General features: G+C 56.5%; 1 protein-coding gene across 4 annotated transcripts; it reads right to left on the reverse strand.

The window, feature by feature from the left end:
- Window positions 1-1011: 1011 nt before the first annotated feature.
- On the reverse strand, window positions 1012-27888 carry CUEDC1 (CUE domain containing 1). 4 transcript variants are annotated; one of them, XR_011338954.1, is made up of 14 exons: window positions 17626-18263; window positions 17199-17374; window positions 16640-16850; window positions 11403-11875; window positions 10732-10859; window positions 9704-9830; window positions 6861-7044; window positions 5917-6000; window positions 4862-4951; window positions 3741-3834; window positions 3473-3531; window positions 2814-2884; window positions 2042-2571; window positions 1012-1387 (listed from the first exon to the last, which is right to left on the reverse strand). XR_011338954.1 is itself a non-coding variant. In XM_069874412.1 (13 exons), exons 4-12 carry the CDS (start codon window positions 11691-11693, stop codon window positions 2817-2819), a joined length of 1125 nt encoding a protein of 374 aa, XP_069730513.1. In that variant the 5' UTR covers window positions 11694-11875; window positions 16640-16850; window positions 17199-17374; window positions 17626-18263; the 3' UTR covers window positions 1012-2571; window positions 2814-2816. The 4 variants fall into 4 exon arrangements, 3 of the variants coding, with proteins under 3 accessions (XP_069730513.1, XP_069730514.1, XP_069730515.1); XM_069874412.1 differs by having other exon boundaries at window positions 1012-2571; XM_069874413.1 differs by lacking the exon at window positions 17626-18263 and having other exon boundaries at window positions 1012-2571; window positions 17199-17555.
- Between the last annotated feature and the right edge of the window lie 62 nt (window positions 27889-27950).

Raw genomic sequence — 27950 nt, forward strand, 5'->3', positions numbered from 1 at the left:
ATTTACCACTGGGCCACTTGTGGCTGTTGAAGCCAACAGTTCCAGCAGGACTGACCTGTGACGTGATGCGAAACGTGGCTTCCCCAGCACTACAGACAGAGAGAGCTCAATGTGATCCGCCACACCACAAAGCAGCAAGGACAAGGAACGTAGCAAACTCTCCAAGGGCTTCGCACACTGCAATGACCCGGGCACAAGTGCTTCGCTGCCTCTCCTCCCTGCACGCCAGCCCAGCCCTCCAGTAACAACCTCCTGGGATGGGAGAACCAGTATTTCCTTCCTGCAAGAGCCCAAGCGCCTGCCCAGCTGCCTGTTGGTGCTTCCTGCGTTCATGGAAACTTTGCTGAAAGTTAAGCCCTCGGTAGCTAAGAGGCGCTGGAACATTGACAAGCTGATCTGCTTCCAAGCTTGGGTTCCTTCCAAATATGCAGAGAGCTGCTTTGGATTGGGAGGGAGTGACGGCAGCCTTCTTCAGACCCCAGAGCCAGCAGAGGGTAGGAAAGGAGACCCTCCTCTCCCTCCAGTAGTCTCAGGCTGAGATAAAAATCCTACCTAGTGACGAAAGGACTTTCTGTTCCCAGCCCCAGCTTCACACTTATCCCCTTGCACCCACAGCCACACTTGTGCCCTGAGCCATGCAGCAGGACACACCATTCCAGATGCCCGTCTTGCCCGACATGGTGCAGAGCAGCCCAGAGCAAAGCGCGTTGTGTCTCTCCAGCACCTCCAACAGCTGGGAACAGAGCGGGCTGGCAGCCCACCTCCCAATGTTGCTTGGGAGATCTCTAAGGCATTGGCTGGGCTGCCAAGCCTCAAAGGATGTTCCTCTATCCTTCCTTCAAAGGTGAAGGAGCAGACACCAATGCTGGGATCAGCTCGGTGGGGTGGGTCTTCTGCTGCTTTGATTTTAGGAAAGCAAAGCTTGCTGGAGTCCTGAGATGCTTCCTTGCCCTTCAGCACCCTGGGTTTTTGCTTCATTTGTGCTAACGGGGCACCACCTACACCCTGCAGCTCCAGATACCTCCTAGTCATGGACCAGGGAGGGGACAAAGACCATGGGTCCCCACTGATCCCCACGGCGGCTGTGGGGGTGACAGCAGCAGCGCTCAACAGGTGCACCGGCTGCACCGCTTGTCGGGAAAGACATCTTGGCGTCTGCTTCAAAGGCATGCGGGCTCCAGGCAGGATTGAAAAGGAGCCTGTTGGGAGCCAGCGCCTGCAGTGTGGGCTTTTGTTACCAAACCCCGCGGAGAGGCAGGGAAAACAGTTGCGTGTGTGTTTGATGGCTGGGGTTTCTGCGTCTGCCGCCTTCGCAGCTCCGATCTTGCAACATTTGTGCTGGTTCGCAAGAGCCAGAAAGTGAAACAGGCACGTCTATAGCCACCTCCTGTATTTAGCAGTAAACAGATTATGCCGATAAAGGAGAAGAAAATGTGCTGGCGGGAGCGATTTCTGACTTTACGCTCATCACTCATTACTTACAGAGGGAAGGAATTTGTTTACGTAATTATTTTTAGCCTGACAGCATCTCCGAAAGCTGCAATGATTCAAGCTCTACCTGCCAGCCCCCCAGCCCTCCACTGTGCTCCCCAGTGAAATGAACCCTGCAGGCGGGCACGAGGAAGGGTGCTCTGCTCCTGCTGCCAGGCCAGCTCTGGCCCCACACCAAACCCAGCAGCGCTCACAAGCCCTGGTGCAAACTCTCCGTGCCGAACACTCCTCCCCTGGCCTCAGCTGCAAACTCCCCAACTCGAACTTTGCAGTTTAGCTGGGGTGGGGGGACATCCCCGGAGCTGCTGAGTACCCTGGCCAGCAGGCAGCACCACCAGCCGCACGCCGCACCCAGCGCGACGTGTCCGGCTTCAGCAGCAAGGGTTCAACTGATGCAAAATCCAGCCCTTGGTGCTGCCCCGCAGCAGCACGGAGTCCATACTTCAAGGCAGTTTTAGCAATGCCGAAGGCAAAGGTTTAATTCAAAGTGAAACGCCTAGGAAAAGAAGGCCTTTCCTTTTATAAACAATTTATATTATTTGACTATTACCTGATCTGAATCTCTGCTCGTTACTCCTAGCAATAGTAGACAACAGCTGTTAGGCTCTTTCTCACGTGTTTTTGTTTTCCTGTGTGTGCGCAGAGTAAAGTTACATCAGATCGCTAGAGAGATATGTTCAGGAGTGCTCTGGCCAAGCAGATCCCACATGTGAATGCATCTTCGTTAGTACAACTGATTTCCATTGCTCCTGTGACGCCGCTCACACCGAGAGAGCAGGCGGGATGCTGCTCCTGCCAAGCCCGAGCTCCACGGGCTCCTCTGCAGCAGCTGCTGGCTTTTTTTTTTTTCTTCCTTTTTTTAACTTTTTGGCTGATTTGCTAGATAGGAATTGCTTTCAAACCGCTGGTAAGAAAACATTGTGCCTCACTTCAATGCTTGTACTTCAGAGGAGTACAACAGCAGAGGGGGAACAGCCAAAAAACTGGGTTATTTGTTGGGTGGATTTTTTCCTTTTTCAGCCATCTTCTTATGAAGCCTTGTGCATGTCCTGTGCCAGCAGTAAAACCGAGTGCTGGGACCTGGAGGGGAGGGAAGGAGAAGGGCACATGCTCAGCCCCAGCTGCACCATGGCCATTGCCAGCACCTTCCCATTGCAGCACTTGGTGCTGCTACCAGCTGCAGCCCCACAGGCACCAACGGGGCTTGTCCCCACCGGGACATGCTCTGGACATAACCCGCTCCCCCCTCCAGCCAGGACAGATGGATGGACAGGGTTGTTTGCACGCTCACTGCGAAGCGTTCGACCCCAGGTGCCTCTCACCATTTACTGCCCTTCCTTCGGCGTCTCCTCCTCCTCCCGGAGCTGTTGCCTCCGTGCTTGGAAGTCTTCATCTGAAAGGCAGAGGCAGGCGGGGGCTGTTGGGGGCCGCAGCCGCTTCCATGCCAGGGCACCAGTACCCATGACACAGTCCCAGCTCCAGCAAGTTGCCCTGAGGGGGAGGCAGCCCAGCCCCTGCCCTGGAGCAGGGATTTCCTTGCTCAGACCTAGCCCAGGGACTGGGATGTGGAAACTCGGCTAGAACAGGCTTGAGAACACTGGAAGGAGGTTTTGGGGCATTTCTGCCACGCAGTTGCACCTCAGCCAGTGCCAGGGTGGTCTGGGGTGGCACAAAACCCACCACCAAAGCTGATGGCAGCTTTGCTAGGACTGTGCCCCGACCTCACACTACACACTCTGCAGGGATGCACGTCCCAGCTGCAAGCCCCTAAGGTTCCCCAGAAGAGGAGACACCCATCCTTGGTCACCCCAGCACGTACATGCTTACAGGACAGCAGTGACCTGGGGTGAGTCTGTTGCATGGACCTGATGGGGGCCATCTCCTGCAGTGGTGCAGGATGGGACTGGGCGCTGCAGGACCCCAGCTCGCCACGCAGAGCACAGCACCCACAGCAGAGCATGGCACAGCGCGCCATTCTTACCGCATGAATGTCCTTCGACATCATCGAGAAGATTTGCCGTGGAAGCTGCCGTCCCCATCCTGTGTCCTCCACTAAGGAAAATCAGTTGTGGGGCCAGGACATGTCTGTGGTACCACAATCGCCCTTCCCAGCCCACGGCCCAGCCACGAGAGGCAGCCAGGAGGCTCTGGCCAGACCACGGCCTTGGAGAGTCCGTGTGAGCACCCATGTGAGGCTGCTCTGACAGCCCCCCACTCCCGTAGCAGCTCCCCAGCCCCTTTTAGGATACACCTGGTGCTTCAACAAGTGTTTTCTTTTTGATTTCCTCATCTTTGTCTTCTCGGAGAAGGCTCTGGCGAGTTCAAACAGCTTCTTGCGTGTGGCTGGAAGGAAGCAACCGAGTGAGCGTCTCACCCTAAAACCCTTCCCAAAGCTGCCTTAGGTGATGGGGAGGAGACAGAGAGGACCAGCGGTGTGAGAGCCACCCAATACCCAGTGGAAACACTGGCGCTACACAAGGCTGCCAGGCTCAGAGAGCTGGGTTCTGCGACCTAAAGGGGCAGGTTGGTCCCTAGCAGGATGTGCTGATGTTTTCATCCTTTCACTGGGATTTTTGTGCCCTTCCCTACCCACGTCTGACCCACATCAGCGTCTCAGCTGGCTGCAGCCTGACTCAAGCTGCCCAAAGACCTCGGTCTGTTTTGCAATGGGAGAAGCAGGCTGTGTCTTGCTAAGAGGAAAAGAAAAGGGAGAGTGACAGCAAACCCTCTGTTTGCTTTTCTAGGATTCACACAAGCCCTGCTCAGAAATTCCTCTATTCCCCAAAACCACTGGCATCTGTGACTCACGCTGCAACCCACACGTGCATCAGAGACAGACAGGCAGGGCAGAGCTGGGATATGAGGCCCCAGGTCTCCATCTCCTCTCTGCTGTGCTGGCACAGAGCCCTGGAGCGCAGCACAGGAGCAACCTGGCGCTGGTGAGGACCCAGAGGAGAGCACGGCAGAGCGGAGCTGCAGCAGCCCAGGGCTGTAAAACCCAGCTGGAAACTCAACCACAAAGTGCTACTGCCACCATCCTTAGCCCAAGGCACCACCACAGTGTGCGATGGCCTGTGCCCTGCGTGCCGGGGTGCCAGCCCTCCGTGTGGCTCCCCGGGGAACAGGGATGCATGTGCCCAGCTGCCAGGAGAGGTGACAAGAAACCTCCATGCACATGTGCGGGCGGGCAGGCGTGTACCCGCTGACGTGCACGCAGAGCAGACACGCTGCGTGAGTGAGGAGCACGGCAGCGCTTGGGTGAGTGCCAGGCAACACTGCCGGCTCTTCCTCTGCCCGCCCCGCTCCCACCTCTCTCCTCCAGCCCTCGCAGGTGTCCCACTGCCAAGACCGAGCCTGCAAACCGACTCACATTTTCCCATGTGCTTCAATTTGTCTCTGAATAAGGCATCGTCAGACACGGCACCACCAGCCTCACTGGTTACAGAGGGAGCGACGTCACCTGGAAGGCAAACATCTGGTCACCGGGAGTGCGTGCGCAGCGAAGGCTCGAGACAAATCATTTCCATGGCCCAGTTCCAGCGCTAGCAAAGCGCAGCCCTGCCAGAAGCAGAGCTGAGCGAGTGCAGGCAGGACAAGGGCACCAGCACGCTGGGGCTGGCTCCAACAAGGACCGCCTGCAGATATAACCCTCGAGATCGTGGGTGCAGAGACCTCAGCTTGCAGCACACCCTCAGCCCCGCAGGGCTGCCAGCATGGACTCACCTTGAGCCACCTGCGAGCAGACATGGAACAAGCAGCAGCTCAGTCCCATCGCCAGCACCGCTGCAGAGCAGGCAGCCTCCCTCTTTGCAGTCCCAAATTACCCCAGGCACTAATTGGTATTAGATCATGTCCATGCTCAGTACTCAGGAGGGAAAGGCCACCAGATCAGGAGCAGAAGTTCAGGCATCCAGGTGATGCAGTCAGGTGTACCAGAGACCCCACTAGCCAGGTCCCTGTCCCCTTCCCCAGGTCTGGGGGCTCCCACAGCTCCGTGCACCCAGCCAGAGCTCCACCACGCCACCCAGCCACTGCGCCTGGGCTGCCGCCACACCAGGACATCGACAGACACCAGCTCTAATTCTGACCCAGGCAGCTGCTCCACTTGCCAAGGTTAATCAGGATTACCCGGGAACAGTCATTACGCCTCCCAGGCACAATCCTGTGCTCTGGTCAAGACAAGTGAGGGTTTTGTCTTTCCTGGGAACTGGCTACCAGCTCCTACCCACAGGGAGGGATGGAGTCAGGACACAGGAGCCCCTCCATGTAGGGGGGGTAGGAAGACCAGCAGTGCCCACCCGCATCACCCACCAGCCCCTCTCCTGTGTGCTTTGGGGTTCCTCCTAGCTTCCTTTTCTGGGAGCACAGGAGCCGCGGGGCATCCCGCTGCTGAGAGGTGATGCTCACATGCATCTTGAAAGTTACCTGATAATATGGAGGAGAAACCAAAGTCATTGCTGACAGCAACACTGGTTGACTTGGATTTTTTTGACTCATATTTCAATCGATCTGAAAAACAAAAAGCCCGGCGCCCTGCTCGATCAGACCCCCGAGGCAGCGCATGTGGTTCCATTCCCCTCTCCGCAGCTGTGGAGGGACAGGCTGATGGCAAGGGAGGGAGCCCAGGCTTCCCGGCATCCCGCAGCAGGAAAGCCCTTCGCCTCAGCACGGCAACCACAAGCGCTTCGGTGGGAGCCCACAGCAGCAGGTGGGAGTGCTCCTTTCCGCAGAGGAACTGCGAGCACGCCACAAGTGTGCTGGTGGTTTTCCAGCTGTGGCAGCCGGGGGCAAGCCCTGCAGCGAGGGTGCTGCCAGGACCCCGCGGGCAGGACCGACAAGACCTCTGAAGAAGATGGCCCCGTGACCAGGGGGCTCAGAGCTGGTGGCAGTGAGAGGGAGGTGAGAGATGGCTCTTTCCTCAGCAGCAGCAACACCACTGACATCCCTGAGGATGGCTGCCAGCTTGCCAGGAAGGAACATGGTGACAGGGAAGGAGCCATCACAGCAAAACTACTTTCCAGTTCAAGCCCTGTTAGCACCTGGGGAGGGCACACAGCTGGGGAGGGTACACCGAGGGCTCGGAGGGCATTTCTGAAGCTCCTTGCTATAGGTTTTGCTGGGCTTCTCCAGGCACAGTGCAGAGAGGGTGGCAAGCAGCTGAGCACCAGAGGCAGGAGCCTGGAGAGCAGCCCACCGCTCAGTGTCAGCGGGTCAGATCACCTGCCACCAGCCCAGACACATCCTGTGCCGTCTCTGCTTTGGCATGAGCCACAATGCCATGAGCCACAGGCAGGGCAACGCTGCCAGCATCACAGGGGGAGGCACGCATACAAAAAACAGAGGCAGAGGTTTCTGAAGACACTTCTCACCTCTCTCCAGGGCGAGGAGGAAATCTCGGTTCCTCTGCAGCTCCTTCATGAACTCTTCATTCTGCAGGAAGAGTGCGATCCGCTCGTCCTCCAGATACTGCTTCCACCTCCGCTCCTGCTCCAGGGAGCCTTGGCCCCGCGGGGAAAGCGCCTGTGGCATGGGCTGCCGGCAGCTGTGGGAGCCCTGGGCAGGAGGCAAACAACAGCAGAGGTTAGTCGGTGGTCTCGGTGCACCAGCATGGGCTGGATCCCCCTGCAGCAGCATCTCAGGCTGCTCCCTTTATGCTGCTGCACCGCTAGTCCCAACAGCCATCGACTGCTGCTCCCCAGTGGGGTCCCTCTCTCCTGCACCCAGTGCCCAGCAGCCCAAGGCATCGTCCTCCTGGCTGGGCTGGGGCTGCTGCGAACGGGACAAAATGGGATGGGACATCACCACCTCTGCCCTATGGGAACGGGGATGGAGCAGAGGCAGAAGGGGATGGACATCCCACACAGGAACAGGGACCTCTCAGTCTGTGCACAGGGTGGCACGGGGAGGAAATGGTGCCTCTGGAATTGCTCCTTTGCAGAGCATAGGCTGGTGAAGATTTTTAATTTAAACCACGCAGATCAGCAAAGGCAGGTCCAGGTGCAGAGGCGGGGAATAAAGGTCTTAGCCAGCGCTGGTGCTTTTATTATAAGAAGAAGAGATTTCTCCTTGAATACTGTGTTCAGTTCCAGGCCCCTCACCTCAAAAAGGATGTTGAGGCCCTAGAGCGAATTCAGAGAAGAGCAACGAAGCTGGTGAAGGGGCTGGAGAACAAGTCTTAGGAGGAGCGGCTGAGGGAGCTGGGGTTGTTTAGCCTGGAGAAGAGGAGGCTGAGGGGAGACCTCATTGCTCTCTACAACTACCTGAAAGGAGGTTGTGGAGAGGAGGGTGATGGCCTCTTCTCCCAAGTGACAGGGGACAGGACAAGAGGGAATGGCCTCAAGCTCCACCAGGGGAGGTTTAGGCTGAACATCAGGAAAAAATTTTTCACGGAAAGGGTCATTGGGCACTGGAACAGGCTGCCCAGGGAGGGGGTTGAGTCACCTTCCCTGGAGGGGTTTAAGGGGCGGGTGGATGAGGTGCTGAGGGGCATGGGTTAGTGTTTGATAGGAATGGTTGGAGTCAATGATCCTGTGGGTCTTTTCCAACCTGGTGATTCTATGATTCTGTGATTCAATTTCCTGCTGACAAACATCGCTGTGTGAGGCACCTCAAGCAGCCCCGCTGGCTGCCAGTGCAGTCACACCTGGGGAGCAGCAGAGCCATGCTATACAGCTGCAACCTCATCCTCACCTACAATATTTATCTGATTTGTAGCTGCTCTCAGAGCGCCATAAAAAGAAAAAGCACACAATTACTGAGGAAAGAAAAGGGCATCTGCTCCTCTCCTCCCCCTGAGCCCAAATGAATCGGCATGTTCTTATTCCCAGAAAGGTAATATAGTCTGCGAAGCTCAACTTCCAGGGCAATCATTTATGAAAACGTGGCAGGCTGCCTTTGGAGCTAAAAAGGGACAGAGGAGCAGATGCACAGGAAAGGCAGGATGCCTGCAGCAACCCCCAGCCCCTTGCTGTTCCAGAAGGGAGCTATCCCCATTTGCAGGCTAGCTCCTCTGCTGGCAAAGGAGCCAAGGGATCCCTGGGATGCAGTGTGCCCGGAGCCGAGCCAGGTGCTCAGCGCAGTCTGTGCCTGGCTTGCTCGTTCCCCATAGGCTGCTGCCTGCCCTGCTGTGGGCAGAAAGGCACCCACAAATCCCAAGCCTTGTGACTCCAAAACTGCCACAAAGAACCTAGGGACTCTGATTTTCCAGGGGCAAATCCTCTAGTTTGCACTAGGCTTTCCACCCAAGGCGCATTTGCACCAGCCCCCAGGCACCCTGGCAGCACTGCTCTTCCAACACCCTCCTGCTTCTCAGCAGAGTGGCAGGTTAGAGTTTCAAATAATTTAAAATATTTGGTGGAACCAGTATTTCTGGCAGTAGCAGCTGGGCTAATGCAGGAAAAAAGTGTCAAAGCCTCACTGGAAGTTTCCCCTTTCACACCTTAGAAAGGGACAACTCTCCATGGCCAACTCTCAGCAGCAGACAACCTTCTGTGGGGAATGCTAGGGTTTAGGTTAGGATTTGGGGCTCCTCGTGGAGAGTTGTCCCCACGGAGAACTGGTATAGAGTTGTCCTACAGAGAGCTGACAGCAGAGAGTTGTCCCAGACCCTTCACACTTTGCTTGCTTCAGTCTCACCTTGAACAGCAAGAAGTGAAGGGGCTGGAGAACAGGCCTTATGAGGAGCGGCTGAGAGAGCTGGGGGTGTTTAGCCTGGAGAAGAGAAGGCTGAGGGGAGACCTCATTGCTCTCTACAACTACCTGAAAGGAGCTTGTGGAGAGGAGGGAGCTGGGCTCTTCTCCCAAGTGACAAGGGACAAGACGAGAGGGAATGGCCTCAAGCTCCGCCAGGGGAGGTTTAGGCTGGACATAAGGAAAAAAATTTTCACGGAAAGGGTCATTGGGCACTGGCAGAGGCTGCCCAGGGAGGGGGTTGAGTCACCTTCCCTGGAGGGGTTTAAGGGACGGGTTTGAGGCACTGAAGGACACGGTTTAGTGATTGATAGGAATGGTTGGACTCGATGATCCGGTGGGTCTTTTCCAACCTGGTGATTCTATGATTCTAAGTTCTCCAAAACTGGATTTAGCCTGTGCCAGGAACTATGAGCTTTCAGAGCACCAGCACTGCAAGCTCACGGTGGCTGAGGACCGGTTTTGGTGCTCCATGCTGTCCTGTGGAGCCAGGGCGTGGGCTGGAATGGGCGACAAGCCTCACCTGTGTGCCAGTAGTTTGCTGGGGCAGGATGCGGAGGAAGTCCTCGGGGAGGTTGCCCAGGAGTGGTGGGTTCCAATTTCTGTAGTGGCCAGGCGCTGGGGTGCTGCTGGGCACCGGCACATCCGTCCTGCGGGGCAAGCACAGACAGCACTTTTGGTGAGGGAGAAACCCCTCGCTGTCTGCTGCAGCTGTGGGGCACAGGACCCAGCACCACAGCCCCTTGTCCAGCTCTGCTGGTGGTTCCGGGAAGCAAGAAACCACAGCACACCTCCCAGACCCACAGCATTAGTCTGGAGAGAAAAAGGCTTTTCTAGGCAGTTTGGAGTCTTTGGGAGCTGCTTTTCAAGACTTGCCCTGCAGCTGTGCAGGCTGGAATTCCCTCATCCTCCCCATTTTGCTCAAAATCCCAGAGAATAGCCCTATGGGAGCCCTAGAACTGCAGGATTTTGCTTATGGAGCTGAAGAACATCTTTCACCAGACGTCACACTCAGCCTGCGCAGCCACCTTCCTCCAAGGTGGCTGGCACATGGGCACCAGTGCTTGCTTTCCTGCAGGCCCCAAGCTTCCAGCTGAGGTGGCACAGCCAGGGGACAGCCAGGGGACAGCCAGGGGACAGCCTGTACCCTGCAAGGCCAGAGACCCTGATACTCGGCAACCCGGCAGCAGCAAGTCAAACTGACTCAAGGTCACCAGGGCCAACAGCCTCGGCCACCCAGCACCTGCTGGTTTTGTGCAGAGGCGAGTGCTCCCCACCCCAGGTAGCTGATTTTTGCCATTCCATGCACTGCTGAAGCAGCTTTCCGGGCCCCTCAGCTGTTCACATTTTAGGGCCTCGCAGAGATTTTTAGCCAGCTGTGAGCTTCACTCATCCCCTTTGGCGTCGTCTCACCCAGCCCTAACAAACCGACGCCAGATGCTCCTCTCCAGGGCCAGCTAACGTGCAGCACGGCCCTCTGGGTGCTAGTGTTTTGCTGGTTGCCATGGGCTGAAGGCGCGATGCAGCCACGACATGGGGCTGGGGGCTCACCTGGGCGGTGGGGTGGGTGGTGCACGGGGGTAACGGTTGCCAAATGCCTGGCTCTCATAGGCAGGAGGGGAGTAGACAGGAGGAGGCTCCTCGTCTGAGCTGTCTGGCTCCAGGGTCCGCTCCAAGATCTGCAGGGCAAGAGGACAGGGTGAGGGTGAGCCGGGGAAATGCTCCCTGCCACACCGGACCCCTACACCCGGCAGCAAAACAGGGACGGGACTGTCCGAATGCTGCTGCAGAGAAGATGGGGGCAACCCCTCCAGCATCAGTTCCCATACACTGGGGGTCTTTTGGTGGAGTTTGGAGGTGCTGCTCCTGAGGTACAAGGCACTGGATTTCAGGTAGGTGCCTGAGTGCACACAGCTCTTGGGGGCCCTGTGACAGCAGCAGAAGGGTCTCTGTTGGGTTTTGGGGTGGGAGAAGGGAACTTTGGCTTGAGCCTCAAGCAGTATCCGAGATAAACCAGCCAGGCTGCATGCTCCAGATCAGCCAAACCAAGCAGTCAAATCTCTGCCCGCCTGCGGCAGCCGAGTAGCACCACACCCAGGCAGAAAGGACGCAGGATGAGATTTGAGCTGTCTGTTTGCCACAAGCCAGCTGTGGCAGCCAAGAGGCCAGGCAGGAGACCCTCACCCACAGCCACATGCTGGAGACCGCTGGCAGGGAATTACCTCAGGGGGGATGCTGTCCTCCGAGTCTGAACTGTCGTCACAGCCGCTGCTGTCCAGGTTCATCTGGAGAAGCTGGTCGATGGTGGCATCCACGGCCCCGTTGTTGGCCCTCAAGACGCACTCGATGATGTCGTAGTCCATGTTGGGGAACATGGTCTTGAAGTCCTCCATGGCCTGGTTGAACTCCAGCCGGCGGACCTGCCTGGCGGGGCGGCTGTTGTTGAGCTCCTGGGCGGAGGAGCCGCTGCGTGAGCTGCCATTGCTGCTGCTGCGACGGAAGAGGCTCGTCATGGTGGGGTGGCTGGTGCACGGTGCCTGCGGTGCCGGCTGTGGCAAGGTGGGCGCCTGCCACTGCTTGTCACGGGGCTCTGCCCCGGCAGCCGGCGGGGAGCATGGGTAGGCAGCAGGGGTCCCACTCCCCACGGCCAGTGGCACCGTGTGTCAGCCCCCGGCACGCTGCAGCATCCTCCCACCTGCAGACAGGAGAGGGGAGAAGGTCACCCACTGATACCGCAAGGTCCCCATCTCAGCAGGGGATGTCGGATTCAATTTGACCCATCCAGATGTGTCCCGATGGGACCAGGTTGTCCCCACAGCGGGACCGGCATGCTGGCACTTGGATGTGCTGTGCCAGATCACAGAATCATAGAATCACAGAATCACCAGGTTGGAAAAGTCCCACCGGATCATTGAGTCCAACCATTCCCATCAATCACTAAACCATGTCCCTCAGCGCCTCGTCCACCCGTCCTTTAAACACCTCCAGGGAAGGTGACTCAACCCCCTCCCTGGGCAGCCTCTGCCAGGGACCAATCACCCTTTCTGTGAAAATTTTTTTCCTAGTGGCCAGCTTGAACCTCCCCTGGCGGAGCTTGAGGCCATTTCCTCTTGTCCTGTCCCCTGTCACTTGGGAGAAGAGCCCAGCTCCCTCCTCTCCACAACCTCCTTTCAGGGAGTTGTAGAGAGCAATGAGGTCTGTATAAACAAAATACAAGGTAAGAAAAATGGCATTACCTCCACCACTGAGGGCTCCCCAGATTTAACATTTCCAGGTCTGACATGTATTTATAAACACAGTAAAATCGCTCTTTAAAGTAAAAAATGGAGTCAGCTCAGAGAGTTTCAAAGCAGGGGGCTAAAATACTCTGCAGCACGGCGAATCGACCCTTGGAAAAAGCCACCAAATCCAAGATTAACATTCACTTTAAAACCATAAACAGATTATACAGCTACTGCTTCTCATTTGGAAACGCAGGGCCAAATTCAGTTCTGGATTAACTCCACTGTTGAAACAGAATTACCCCCCGAACACTTTTGATTTATAATATCATTTTCAAAGTTTTTTTTTTCCTAAGCAGCAGGCAGAGAGTTCAAGATAACTGTCCCTAAAGTGGTATTTAATTCAGAAGAATGTGCCAAGCACATTTCTTAGTGAAACACAATATAATCAGATTCAAAGCCATTAAGTGGAGCAGTCACCTCTGAAGGTCACCCGGGCTCTCCTCTGCCCGTAGCGTGGCCTCGTGTGACAGCCACATCCCCAGTGCTCGCCCAGTCTCAGCCGCCGCACCAGCTCACAGCCCTGAGCTGCTCTCCAAGGAGCTTCCAGAGGCTGCTGAGAGCAAAATGCATTAGCAAAACCTGAGAAAACAAGCACCGGGATCACCCCAGCTTGCTGCCTACTTGCTAACAAAAAATATTTAACAGATCACTCAGCCGAGAACTGTCTCCATCCCTGCAGTCGCTCTCTGTCCCCAGGAGCAGAGCAGCATTGTGAGCGGAGCTTGAACAATTCCAACAGCCCTGCCCAGCTGCATTCATTGAGGACAAATAAATCTGCTGGAGTCAATGAATAAAATACTGCTTCTCAGTTCCTCCTCTGCTATCATGATTCATTCATAGCAAAAAGCCGGCATTGTTCACACTTCTGGTATTATACTTTAATTGCAATATTGCATGGCTGGTTTAGTGGCTTATTAAACTGACTTATAACACATTTACAGAGTATATATGCTCCTTGAAAGATTTGGCTACTGCAAGAGCATGGGGAAAGAGCCTGGGCATCAGGGAGAGAACAGCTTCTACAGGACGCACGGCAAACACACATGTGGTCCAGATATGAAGACGGTAACTTCTGCAGGGAACCATCAGCTCAGAAATGCCATGCTAGCTCATAACCCTCAAACAGTAAAATCAGCCCCTGAAAATAGGAAACACACTTGGAAATCCCAGATCTATTTTAAAATCCCAAGATCTTGTTAAGTAACAAGAAGTGCCTGTGGTTGTGACCTCTGTCTCCCAGTGTTTGACCTCTGAGTTTGTATTTAAGGTCTTCCTTGTACCACAAAGGCCACCACTGTGCCAGATGTTGGCAATCCTGCCATCTCTCTAATACATCCCTGCCCTGCAAGGGAGGGACTGGCTTCTCCTGATGCAAATGACTCTGTTCTAGGGAAGATGCTCATCAACATGACACAAGAGTCTGGGACTCATTGAAATCGCAGCCCATGCTTGGTAGCATAACTGAGCGCAGCAGCACTGAAAGCTTCTCATCAGAAGATGAACTAAATTAGGGATGGGGACAAGATATTTAGACACCAAGAAGGCTCTGCTGCACATCTGGCTTCTAACAACCCCAAGCGATCGCGCTGCTGGGACCTTCCCCATCCCTGAGACATGGCTGGAGGCTGTGGGGCTTGCAGGAGGCTGCTGTGAAGGCAAAATTGAAGAACAGCCGGTGCCCTCGGCACAGACCAGGGTGGCTCCATATGTCCTATAGGCAAACACCACTGTGGGCAGAGCTGGTGGCAGTCAAATATTGGAAATACAAGCTTTTTAAGTCCGCTTTTAGAGTCCTGCTGCTCATCCAGAGAAAGGCAAACTGGCATGAGTTAAAATCCAGAGAAATACAAGTCATGGCATCGACAGCAGTTAAATTAAAAGATAAACCCGTAGTTGTATTTGTGGAATCCTCCCTAATTCCTACTTGCCCACATCAGCACCTCCAGGTGAGCAGTGCGGAGGGCAGCAGGACCCCCAGCAGCTGCCAGCATCAGGAAGGGGCTTGGCACATTTCTGGCCTTTATTGCTGCGATGTCAATGAGGGGCTGGGAAGATACCAGCAAAAGAAAAATCCTTTGGATTTCCCAAAAAGGAAAGAAGAACACTGGTGTCCAACCGCCAGCCCAGGTGCTGGCAAGGTTTCCCTTCACCTTTTGCACCCTGTTTGCAGAATTAGGCTGTTATGACTCCTTGCCTGATGAACTTTCTTCCTGCATTAAAACAGTTGTGTCCTGCTACCACAAAAAAGGGACCTTGAACGCTGTTATTCAGTTATGCGAACCCAGACACAGGTGTAATCCTTTGCCCTTCTGTTGCACCCATCACAGGAGCTTAAAGGCTCTGCAAGCTCTGGGTGCACGTCCCCATCCCGCAGGTTGCAGGGAGCAGCCAGGAGGCAGGAGGGACCCTGGTGGAGCTGGCACTGCCCCTGCGCTCCCCACCAGACCCAGCATCATGGGATAAACCCTCCCATCCTGGCAGGGTCAGCAGCCGCAGGGCACTGGCAGTACCTGTTCCTGGCTCACCTAGGGACACGGCAGCAGCTCCCAGCTCAGCCACCTCCATGTCCCTTGGCCCCAGCTGTCCCGGTGGTGACCTGCTCTGTGGAGAAAGTGCCAGGTAACACCTCTACACCAGGCTAGAGGCCACGCACTGAGTCAGCACCAGCCCTTCCGACGCACATCAAACCCACAGCAAAGGCTGCCACGTTGTCACTTCCACACCACCTTCCATCTGAGCAGCTCTGCGTTCCAAGATCAGAGCTAGCATAGAAAATGCCAACCTAGGATCTGCTGTCACTGCCCAGCCAGGATGGCACAGTGTGCTCATGGGATGCTCCTGGGTGAGCCACACGCTCTCGGGTGCTGGCACTCCTCGGTGCATCCCCTCACCCTGACCTGCAGTCACAGGGTAAAAGGCAACATGTGCTGCAGGACGAAACCACCACAAGCAGCAGAGGAGCTGTTACAGCAGTCCCAAGACTTTCATATTTCACTGGAGACATTACACCCACCTCTCTTAACCAGGAGTGAAACGAGGAGACCCAGGCGTGCACACGCTTTTTCACAGCATGGTGCGCTCAGGCTCTGGCACCTGCTTGGGCCCAGCTCTTGCCTTAGTTCTTCACTTAAAAAAACATAAAATAATACCAAAAAAAAAGAGCTGACCCTCGGGGCTTCTGTCCTACCAGAGCAGCTCAGCAGAGCTCAGGCTTTATGCCTGATCATTGGGTGTATTGGCACCCCAGGAACACCCACAAATCCCAACCAGAGCCGAATGCCCGTAGGGCACATCCCAGGAGAACTGCAGGATGGTGTCAGGGCTCTGTCCCCAAGCCCCCAGGTACCCAAGGCTCTGCCATTTCTCCCACCCAAGCCGCTAACGACTTGCACAATTCAGATCCCTCCTCTGCTAAGCCAAGAACAAGATCTTGGCAGCCCCGGAGAAACCCTTAATCACGCTTATCGGGGAGCAGATAAGGTGCACGCAGCCTCGGGGAACACATCTTCCCCACGACCCCTGCTGCCCCGTGCCAGCCGGCATCCCACTTTTACAAAGCTGGTTCTCACCCAGCGCTGGGAGCGGGGCACTAGGTACCTTGAAGGAATGGACTTTTCACATCAGGGTCCACCATGGCCCCAGCATGGTCCAAGATGTGGCTCCGGCCAGGAGCAAGCGCAGTGCAAGGCGCGGAGGAGGCGTCAGCCATCCGGGAACAGCACAAACAAGCAGCTGGATAATCCCAGGGGTTGGCCAAACCAGTAAGATCACGCTGGAAACAACAGTTGCTCAGCCCTGTGAGGAACGCAGCCCGAACAGAGAAGCAAACAGCTGTAAAAGCACTGGGACCGATCGCTCGCAGCCCTCGTAGCTTAGGGAAGAGCCTTGGCACCAAGTGCAAATGCAAATATTCCCTTCCCCAGCGTCTGCTGCAGCTCTGACAACAGATGGGATTGCTCAAACCCCGCTGAACCAGCCCAGCCCTTTTTTCCCTGCCCTTGCCGCGCTGTGTTTGCACATCAGCCCTGCAAACACGCTGGAGGTGACACCACAGAGCGCTTGTTTCCCCAGCAGCATCCACCCATCGCTCGGTGGCGGCCGCAAGCCCAGGCCTGTAGGGGCTCGGCTCCGATGCGCAGCAGAAGTGCAGAAGGCATTTCCAGACACAGGATTACCTCGAGACAAGGCCTGACAGAGTCCCAGCTTCTGGAGAGAAAACTCTTTGACGGAAGTCTCAAAATTAGGGAGGTTCAACCAGAAATAATGGCTTTTTTTGGCCACAGATGGTTTGCCAAGCTCTGCCTGCAGCCAGACCCCTGCAAAGGGACTGCTCAACGTGGGAATGAGAAGCCCAGGAATGTGACTGCTCAGCGGATGCAGGTGTGACTGTAATAGGATTGAAACTGGGATGAAAAGTTAATGATCAGGAACAAAAATTACAGTAGTCTCTACCAGCAAACTGAATGGCAGAGCGCACACTAAGGACGTGCAGGATAGGACCTTCTCAGTCCCCAAAATCCCCTCTGTCCCCTTTCTATCCTCCCAGTCCACAGCCTGGGAAAACTGCTTGCAAGCAAATCCTTTTACACAGAAACAAATAAGCACCAGAGGATCCCTTTTAATGCTTTTTTCTACCACGTATTAAATGGCTGGGTTTAAGCCCTTTTCAAAGTAAAAAGCAATCAGAGAGGAGAGCAGAAGTAAGCCCTGTTTGAGAACCTGTGCAGCACGTACCTCTGCAAAATGAAACTCCCCTCTTGCCTCCGAGGGTAGCGTTCAAAGCCAGAGGAGCAGGCGGGAGGGGACCAGCAAGAGCAGTGGAGCAATTCCAGTCACAGCTCCGGGCATCGTCAGCATTACCGCTCAAATGTTCTCACCTGACCGTTTTATTGAGGAGCCCACGGCCAGCTCTGCACTCCGAAACGCAGCGATTTTATGAGAAGCAGCCTGCCTCGGGGCACCCACTGCTCGCCCAGCCGCGGCCGGCCATGCCATCCTCCCGACAGATTTATGAGGCTCCTTTGTGAACCGACCAGATGCTGGCCCTCCGCAGCACCCAGCCGGCTCATAAACCAATGACACCCAGCTAAAACCTGGAAAAGCTAGGCAGGGCTCTACTGGGAACCCCTCTCCCCCCCAGAGCATCACCCCAAGCACCCACCTTGGCCTCGCCGGTGCTGGGATGCAACAGGATCCGCAGGGCTGCAAGGGGGTCCCGGCACCGCCGGCCACACCGGGATGCCCCCAGCCCTCTCTGCCAAGCAAGGGCAGAGCCACCTCCCTGCCCTTCAGCATCGCGCCACACTAATCCTTGGCTTTCACACACATTTGCCATGCCAGAATTACAGCCCCCTCCCCTCCAAACTAAGCCTGTATTAATGAGGTAGCACTAGATCTTAATCAAAAAAGTCGCCTGCCTTGCACTGGTTTCATTGAAGGTAATTTGATCTTGGGAGGATGACATTCCTAAAATAGTTGAGGGAATTCAAACATGAAATAAGGTTTCCAGGAAGGGATTAAAAAAAAATAGGTCAAGCAAGTGTGAGCGATTAAAGTAACCCAGCATCCCTTTGCATGGTTTAACTGCATCCCTGTCTGACTCTATCTCGTATCAACGTGTAATAAATTAGATGCAAGAGGTTGCCTAAAGCAGAGAGCCGATATAAGATTATTCTGCGAGGTGGCTGAACATCAGCGACCTTTCTCCCTCCAGCTTTCACCACGGGCATCAAAACACACACACCCCAGCTGAAAAATCAGCTTAGAGCTTGTTTGAAACAGCTACAATGAGCAAGCACTGCCTGGTGCAAAGGTGCACGGGACGGCAACAAGGTCTGGCTGCCAGCACTGCTCCATCCTGTAGGAACTCCCTGCCTCAGTTTACCCACCCACCTCCCAGGAGGGAAGCCCAGGCACCCCGGTGCCAGCACACATTTCCCCCGCACGCAGCCGTCATGCAAAGCCCCCACACCATATGTCACCCAAACCCATCTTGAACCGCTTATCCCTTCTCCCTTTGTGCTCCCAGCTCGGCACAAAAGCAGCAGGAGTGAAAGAAAATAAGAATTCCTGCAGACACAAAGGTGTGTGGCTCTCCCTGGGGCCAGGTCAAGGTGTGCAGAGTCACCTCTGGGTAATTTTGGGGTTAGGTTTGCTCAGCGAGCACCTAATGGGGAGCAGGCGAAAGCGAACCAGGCTGGGGCCAGCTCCGCTCCCTGGCTAATTAGTGCAGCTGATTCACAAATGCTAATTTGCCATTTTAGGTCAAGGGTCACACAAATTAAAGGATGGGAGGGGACAAAATGGAGAAAGTGTCTGAGCAGGGGCAGCCCCTTTAGCCCCCAGCTCTTTGCATAGGAAGAACACACTGGGAATGGACTGGAATGGACTGGGATTAGGCTGGGCTTACCCTGCCCCAGCCCAGCAGCAAAGAGCATCTCTGCTGGATCCAGCCCTGGGCATCCCGTGATGCCAGGGAGATGGACAGGGATGGGCAGCGCAGGCAAAAGGCAGCGCCAAGGTGCTGCACAAACACCAGCATCTCCGGCTGCTGCTCTCCTGCCGTCAGGGTTTAAGGGTCATCACTTCATGTGCAAAGGAAGGAAAAAAAAAAGGTATTGATTCACCCGAGGCTCCATGAAGCAGCGAGACCGCATGAGTTTCTATGGAAACAAAATTAGTCGAGTAAAACTCTCACTGTCGGCACGGTGAATTATTTACCAGGACAGGACCCAAGCCTTTAGGGTCTGCTAAAAAGATTTAAAGGTGATGACTACACAGGCTGCTGGCAACCCCTTAACTCGGGGCACTAAACCACAGCTGAGGAGGAAAGGCCTTGGGTTTCCACGCCACGTGCACAGTGAAACCACTGCAGGGAGGCTGAGGGAACCCGCACGGGAAGGTTCTACACATCCATCATCACACCTACAGCTTCAGAATACAGACTAGGAGAAGTCTGGCTGGAAAGCTGCCTGGAGGAGAGGGACCTGGGGGTGTTGGTTGACAGCGACTGAACATGAGCCAGCAGTGGCCCAGGTGGCCAAGAAGGCCAATGGCATCTTGGCTTGGATCAGAAACGGCGTGACCAGCAGGGCCAGGGAGATTATTCTCCCTCTGGACTCGGCACTGGTGAGACCGCTCCTCGAATCCTGGGGTCAGTTCTGGGCCCCTCACCACAAGAAGGATGTTGAGGCTCTGGAGCGAGTCCAGAGAAGAGCAACGAAGCTGGGGAAGGGGCTGGAGAACAGGCCTGATGAGGAACGGCTGAGAGAGCTGGGGGTGTTTAGCCTGGAGAAGAGGAGGCTGAGGGGAGACCTCATTGCTCTCTACAACTCCCTGAAAGGAGGTTGTGGAGAGGAGGGAGCTGGGCTCTTCTCCCAAGTGACACGGGACAGGACAAGAGGGAATGGCCTCAAGCTCTACCAGGGGAGGTTTAGGCTGGACATCAGGAAAAAATTTTTCACGGAAAGGGTCATTGGGCACTGGCAGAGGCTGCCCAGGGAGGGGGTTGAGTCACCTTCCCTGGAGGGGTTTAAGGGACGGGTGGACGAGGTGCTGAGGGACATGGGTTAGTGATTGATGGGAATGGTTGGACTCAATGATCCGGTGGGTCTTTTCCAACCTGGTGATTCTGTGATTCTATGATTCAGGTGTCCCCAGGGAGAGGGTGGTGGCAGCATGGGGAAGACAGGGAGACACAGCAACAGGGAGATGATGATAAGCAGAGAGGAACAAACTGACATGAAAGAGGAGAGCCACAGGCGATCGAAGCCATCACCTTCCAGTGGTTTTGCTTTTTTACAACAACCTGACTGTACTGAAGAGGAGGAGCGCGAGCACAGGGTGTCTGCTGGCTGCTCCTCCAGTGGCTCCTACCCTCGAGGAGGGCAGCAGGCACAGAAGCCCTGGCAGAGCCTCTCCGAGGAAGCCAAGGGGGCCACAGGGCCACCCGGTAGGTATTTTGGGTGCAGAGGTAAAGCAGAAGACACCAGTAGCCTGCCCTCCCAAGTCACCCTTCCAGCACAGTCACCCATCCTTCAGCATCCAGGAGGAGCTCGCTGTGCCAAAGGCAGGAGCTCAGCCCAGAGCACCCCTCAGCATCACATTTACAAGTCAGGATCACTGCGAGCCAAGACTGGGGTGGGGGAAGAAAGGGACTAATTAAGTTGCAAATGGAGGAACTCTTTTTCTTTTTTTTTTTTTCTCTTTTATGAGTCACTAAGCCATATGGCTGATGCAAGCTATCCCGCAAAAGCACCAAGCTGACAATTTGGGCACTGCTGTACCCTCGTTGTCCTGGGACACAGTGTCACACTGTAATTGTGCTGCTCTTTTGTCCTCCCTCGCGCTGAGTGACATTGCTCAGCAGAGGAGAACCTGCCTGAAACACTATACCTCGCCAGGGACAGATATTTAATTAAAGCCACCACGACAGGCCTCTCCTGCAGAAGCGTTTCCAGCCAGCCTCGAGAACAGGCTCCTCTATCCCCAGCACAACGGGGCTCACAGAGGAGAGAAAAACCCTCAAAAGCCAAAGTATCAAGCTTGCTCAGTCTGACCTCAGTGCCAGGGAAAGTCATGGAGCAGGTGATCTTGAGTGCTCTCATGAAGCACATGCAAGAGAACCAGGTGATCAGGCCCAGTCCAGACAGGTTCACAAAAGGCAGGTCTTGCCAAACTAACCTGGTCGCCTTCTATGACAAAGTGACTCGGCTGCTGGACGAGGGAAAGGCTGTGGATGGATCTTCCTGGACTTCAGTAAAGCCTTTGACACAGTTTCTCACAGCATTCTGCTTCGGAAACCGTCACCTCTGGCCTGGACAGGCGCACACTCTCCTGGGTGGAAAACTGGTTGGCTGGAGGGCCCAGAGAGTGGTGGGAAATGGAGTTAAATCCAGCTGGAGGCCAGTGACAAGTGGGGTTCCCCAGGGCTCAGTGCTGGGTCCAGCCCTGTTCAATGTCTTTATCAATGACCTGGATGAAGGCAGCAAATGCACCCTTAGCAAGTTTGCAGATGACACAAAGCTGGGTGGAAGTGTCGATCTGCTGGAGGGTCGGGAGGCTCTGCAAAGGGATCTGAACAGGCTGGACCACTGGGCAGAGTCGAATGGCATGAGGTTTAACAAGGCCAAATGCCGGGTCCTGCACTTGGGGCACAACAACCCTATGCAGTGCTACAGACTGGGAGAAGTCTGTCTAGAAAGCTGCCTGGAGGAGAGGGACCTGGGGGTGTTGGTTGACAGCGACTGAACAGGAGCCAGCAGTGGCCCAGGTGGCCAAGAAGGCCAATGGCATCTTGGCTTGGATCAGACACGGCGTGGCCAGCAGGTCCAGGGAGGTTCTTCTCCCTCTGGACTTGGCACTGGTGAGACCGCTCCTCGAATCCTGTGTTCAGTTCTGGGCCCCTCACCACACGAAGGATGTTGAGGCTCTGGAGCGAGTCCAGCGAAGAGCAACGAAGCTGGTGAAGGGGCTGGAGAACAGGCCTTATGAGGAACGGCTGAGAGAGCTGGGGGTGTTTAGCCTGGAGAAGAAGAGGCTGAGGGGAGACCTCATTGCTCTCTCCAACTCCCTGAAAGGAGGTTGTGGAGAGGAGGGAGCTGGGCTCTTCTCTCAAGTGACAGGGGACAAGACAAGAGGGAATGGCCTCAAGCTCCACCAGGGGAGGTTTAGGCTGGACATTAGGAAAAAATTTTTCACAGAAAGGGTCATTGGGCACTGGCAGAGGCTGCCCAGGGAGGGGGTTGAGTCACCTTCCCTGGAGGGGTTTAAGGGACGGGTGGACGAGGTGCTAAGGGACATGGTTTAGTGATTGATAGGAATGGTTGGACTCGATGATCCGGTGGGTCTCTTCCAACCTGGTTGTTCTATGATTCTATGATTGCTCCATGCCTTCTGCTCCATGACAGCATATTATGGCTTTATACAGAAATTATACAGGACATTAACCTGGATTTGAAGTCAGGCCAATGCTCAGAGAAGCTCTCAGTCTGCGAGTCTGCTCCCCTGCCAGCGCATCCCCATTTCTCGGCGACGAGGGAAAACCCGCGCCCCTGAACAGCAGCTCTGCCTCCTGTCCTCTTCACCTGATTGCTGTGACCAGCCACCAAACCAGCTCACGTACTTCAAAATCTCACCTCGCTTCTTTTTCATTATTTTTAAGTTCGCATTATTAATTTATGTACAACCCCATCATCATCCTGTCCCAGCTGCTTTGCACTGGCCTGACCAGAGCGATTGCCAGCGAGGGAGGTTCAATGTCACAAGGATTTTATAAGTTCAGTCTCCAGGAGCCTGGGAATCCCCTTCAAAGGCTGTTTTAAATCCCCACCGCTGCCTTACGGCCCTGGCACGTGCTCCCACACGACTCATCTCCATCAACCAGGACTCCAGCCATCACTCCGCACCACCTGGCTCTGCAGAGGTGCAAGGGGACCACTGGCTCCTGGTGCCCCATCCCTGCGCAGATGGCACCTGGAGCCGTAGGCAACAACAGAGGAAGGTGCAGGTGCGGTCTGCAGTGCCTCCCTGTGCTCCTCAGAGCTCCTCAGCTGCCCTAAAGGTTGCTCTCACGTGCACTTAACCGCTGCCTGAAAGCTTGGTGGCAAAGAAAACGCTTCCTTATAATTGACTCCATACCCGAGGCAAATATTAAAATCAGCTTTAAGCCTGACTGTCCCTGTAACCCCACTAGCAGTGTGCCATGCTCCATTTCTGAGGAACATCTGCCTATTTCCCACCCTGTTCAAGCCCTGCTTTCCTCGCCAAGGACAACAGCAAGACTCCATCCCCGGCACACGTGCGTGCCCAGCTGTGCTTGAGTGTCTTCCCCAGGGAAGCGAGCAAGGACAGGGATCGACAAGCTGTCAGGCAGAAGGAAGAAATACCATTTCCAGGAGCCAGAGCTCATTTCCCAGCAATAAAAGCAGATTGGGGGAAAAGCACCACTAAGGGGAATGCACATCCTGCACAACTTCAGCTGCTGATAGGAAAGGATCTAGGGGCTGCAGCTTAGAAAAATAAAATGCTTGGTTTTAAGCAGTATAGCCCTAGGCTGGGCTCCGATCCGTGCATAAAGGATCTGCCCTTCCTCACACAGTTTATTGCTGTGGACGATGCTCTCCACGTGCCAACATCATCGCCCCAGCTCCTAGCTACAGCTCCTCCAGCAGATGGGAAAATAAAAATGTTATCACTTCCTCCTAGGGAGAGGAATTGCTCAGATCAGCATCCTTCCCGAACCTCCCTACTCTCTCCTTCATCCTCTTCAGCCCCATTATCCGCACTCCACCGCTACACATCCTCTGGGGACCCAAGGAAGGGCCTGAGCATCCATTGCTCATAAATGCCACCTGGAAATGAAGACCTGAAGCATTTGTGCTTCCTGGAGTTATTTGTGGGTGGATTTTATCTCCTTCTCCATCTATTCTTGGTGTGCTTAGGCGAGGAGAGCCCTTACCAGCGAGCCAGTGGCCTGCCTTCCTTCTGCCGGGCTCACACACCACAGCAGCAGAGAACATGAGAAAGATAGTTCTCTTCCCAAAACAAAGCCCAGAAGATAGAGACAGAATCACTAGCGATGAGGACATGCCAGAGCCTGGCCACACACACAACCGTGGCAGAAGGGGACAGCTCCTGCAAGGCAGTCAATTCAGGTTTTTAAGACACTTGTTTGTTTGTTTGTTGCTGGGCAACCCAGAGGATGGAAAAAAATATCAATGTCATATTGTCACCTATGAGTCACCGCTCGGCACGGCCCAGATGCCCCATTCCTCTCACCACCAAGATCGGGGCAGCCAGGGAAGAGCCTACGGCACCCCGAAAGCATCTCACCCCAGCTCTCATTGCCTTCCCCATCCCTGCAGCTGGGGATGCCAGCGACCCCAGGGACATCAGCACAACTTTCCCGGCCCTGGAAGGCAGCGCAGGAATTTGCATTTATATTTGCATTTCCTAATTGCGCCTGTGGGTTTCCTGGGGCAGCGGCTGCCTTTGGTTTCCATGGCAGGTTTTGTGCGGACCCCGAGAACCGAGGGAGGCACAAAGGGGCCACAATGGAGCTGCCACTCACCCGCATCAAAGGCTGCCGGCGGGGTGGGAACGGCTGGGGGCACCGCAGCCTGCGCCCCCCGGCACTGCCAGCAGCGGGTGGACATGGGGAGAGCCCCGGCCGGCAATGAGACCAACCAGTGGCCAACACTCATGGGACACCAGTCGTTTTGGCACTGCCAGAGCAGCTGGGCTGCTCGGCACAGGAGCCGAGTCTCAACCACCATCACCCGGAGGTGGCAGCCGTCCTGTGCCCATCAGAAGCGGTGAAAAGAGCTCAACCCAGATGTTTCCCCTGTGATCATTTCCCGTTATTTTCAGTTGGCTTTTGACCCAGCTGGAGAGGGTTTCTTTTCCCTTTCCAACCTCGCTGTTCCCTGTCTTGCCATGAGACTCCCTGCCCTGGCTCACCTCGAGGAACCAGGAGACCAGCCCGAAACGAGACCAATACCTGGGAAAACCCAGTCCCCAAACCACCGCTGCAAGCCCAGCACCACCGAGCAGGTTTGACTCCAGCCAACATCCCCCTGCACCACGGTGACCGAGACACCGCTGTCCCAGCTGGGCCATGAGAGAGAGACCCATCACCTTGCACACCACGAGGGGCTCCACGTTATTATTTCAAGCCCTTTCCATATTTTACAGTTTGCAATTTTCATCATTATCACTAGCTCACGTCACCCAAAAGCTTCCCAGCTCTGACCACAAGCATGCTGTGACACTGGCCAGCGAGCGCAGCCCCCACAATCCTCTCCTGAGATTTTACCCTCACGGCACAGACACCAGGTGCAAATGACCCTCCGGCTCCTCTCCCTGCCGTTCTCCTCTGCATCTGCAGCATCCCCAGTTATCTTCGCCTCCACAGAGCATGTTTGTGCAAGCAGATAAGTGCTGAGGGCTCACTATCATCCTGGATGCTCCGCTCACTCCCCACGTGCTCTTATCAGCCCTTGGAAGGGCCACAGCGCTGCCACGACAGCAAATCCCGCTCACCGCGGAGCTGGACAGGGTGTTGGTGCAGGATTTTTAATCTGGAAGCTCTTAATAAAATGCTGAAGTCAACGCTTTCCTTGGAACTTTGCAGCTGGGAAGAGAATGGCTCATCTTTGAAGGAAAGATTTTTGGCAGTCAGAGACTCCATCACCAGGAAGGGACCACGGGCACCCAGGGATCGCTAAGCAAGGCTCCGTCGGCATCGGCCACGTCCTCACCTTGCTGGAGGCAAGCACTGGGGCGGTTGGACACCACGGTGGGAAGGCCACAGGAGCAACAAGAAAGGCACAACGAGCCAACGACGCGCTGGGTTTCCTCAGCCGAAGATTTTCCTCTAGCCTCACCGCTGGCACCAGCTGATTTCCCCTCGGAGTGGCACACGGCTCCCCTGGGACTGGGCTCCAGCTTGGCGCCTCCACAGCAGAACTTCCATCACCAGCACAAAAAGCTTCGCAGAGGAGCAGATGCTGCTTCAGCCTGTGTCGTTAGAGACCAACAAGGAGGAGGAAGAGGCGAGAGCCACAGTCTCCAGCAAAGCCCCCGTGGAGCCTCCGAGGTCAGCCCAGGACAGCGGCTTTTCCCGCGCAGAGATCCTTGCGTCTCTGTCCCCCACGTTTGCTGCCAGTGGCAGCAGCAGGAGGAGGTGCGAGGAGGAGGTGCAACTCTGCTGCTCTTTAAAAAAGTAATAAGAAGGAGCCTTCCCAACCCGGCTGACGAGACAGACGGTGCCGAGAGCGCCGCTTCCAACAGTGACTTCCAGAGGCGAGGCAGCTCCCGAACGCTTTTCCATCGCTGCCAGCCCATGATATTGGTGGCAATTTCAGCACTGGCTGTGGAGCAGCCTGCTAGGATGGTGCCTCCATCCCTGTGAGGGGGCACGACACCTGGCTGGGACCGCGGAGAGACCCACCGACACCTCGGCCCTGCTGCTGCTCCTCCGCGAGCTCCGACCCCACAGGCAGAGGGGTCACGGCTCCACAAACCGGACGCAGAGGAAGGGGACGGTGCCCTGTAGGGAAGCCACCAAAACCTCAGCCCTACCCACGCACCCCACACTCCGGAGGGGCCTCGGGGAGCCCCGCTGCCAGGCTCTGCCATCCCGCAACCGCTGACGGAGCCTCTCGCGGGACCCTCCCGGTGCCCAGCAGGAATGGGGGTCCCGGTTGGGCTGAGGGGGATGCACCGGGAGGAGCAGAGGGGCTCCCGGTCCAGTGGAAGGGATGCACCGGGAGCAGCGGGTCCCAGCTCCCGGTACAGCACATGGGAGCAGCGGGGCCTGGCTCCCAGCTCCCAGTACGGCAGAAGGGGTGCACTGGGAGCAATGGAAGGGTTACCGCTATGGTGGAAGGGAGGCACCGGGAGCAGCGGGGCCCGGCTCCCAGCACAGCTCCTGGCTCCCGGCCCGGCGCGGGTGGATGCACCGGGAGCAACGGGGAGCTCCGGGTACGGGGGGGAAGATGCACCGGGAGCAGGGAAGGGAGCTCAGGGTACGGGGGGTGGGGGGGGCACCGGGAGCAACGGGGAGCTCCGGGTACGGGGTGGGGTGGGTGGGGGGTGTGCACCGGGGGAGCTCCGGATACGGGATGGGGATGCACCGGGAACAACGGGGAGCTCCGGGTACGGGGGGGAGCTCCGGGTACCATGGAGGGGGATGCACCAGGAGCAGGGGGGAGCTCAGGGTACGGAGGGGGGGGGGTGGTGCACCGGGGGGAGCTCCGGGTACGGGGTGGGGGATGCACCGGGAGCTCCCGGTACGGCAGGGTGAGGTAGGGGGGATGCACCGGGTGCAACGGGGACCTCCGGGTACGGGGTGGGGGCTGCACCGGGAGCAACGGGGAGCTCCGGGTACCATGGGGGAGATGCACCGGCAGCAGCGTGGAGCTCCCGGTACGGGGTGGGGCGGGGGGGGGTCTGCACTGGGGGCAGGGAGGAAGCTCCCGGTATCGGGGAAGGGGGGGTGCACCGGGAGCAGGGGGGGAGCTCCGGCTAGGGGGTGGGGGGGGGGCCGCACCGGGAGAGATGCCGGGGGTGGGGGCTGCACTGGGAGCTCCCGGTACGGGGTGGGGGCGGCACCGGGAGCAGCGTGTCCCAGCCCCCAGCACGGGTCCCGGTCCCCAGCTCCCTGTACCGCGGGGGGTGGGGTGGGGGCTGCACCGGAGCGGCGAGCCCGGGCCCCCGCGGCTCCCCTCCCCTCTCCCCGCTGCCCGGGCCCAGCTCGCGGGGCTCCGCCCGCGGGCTCCGAGGCGGCCCGGGAGGCACCGCCCGCCGCTCCCCGCGCACAAAGCGGCCGGTGCCGCCCCCCCACCCCCTTCCTCCTCCTCCTCTTCCCCCCCCACGTTCCCTCCCCCCTTACCGGCGGAGCGGGGGCGGCGGCGGCGCCGGGCGCGGAGCGGGGCCCGGAGCGGGCGGCGGGGGCGGCGGCGGGCGGGGCCGCGGCGGGGCCGG

Source organism: Phaenicophaeus curvirostris, chromosome 21 (assembly GCF_032191515.1).
Source record: "Phaenicophaeus curvirostris isolate KB17595 chromosome 21, BPBGC_Pcur_1.0, whole genome shotgun sequence".
Lineage (NCBI taxonomy): Eukaryota > Metazoa > Chordata > Aves > Cuculiformes > Cuculidae > Phaenicophaeus > Phaenicophaeus curvirostris.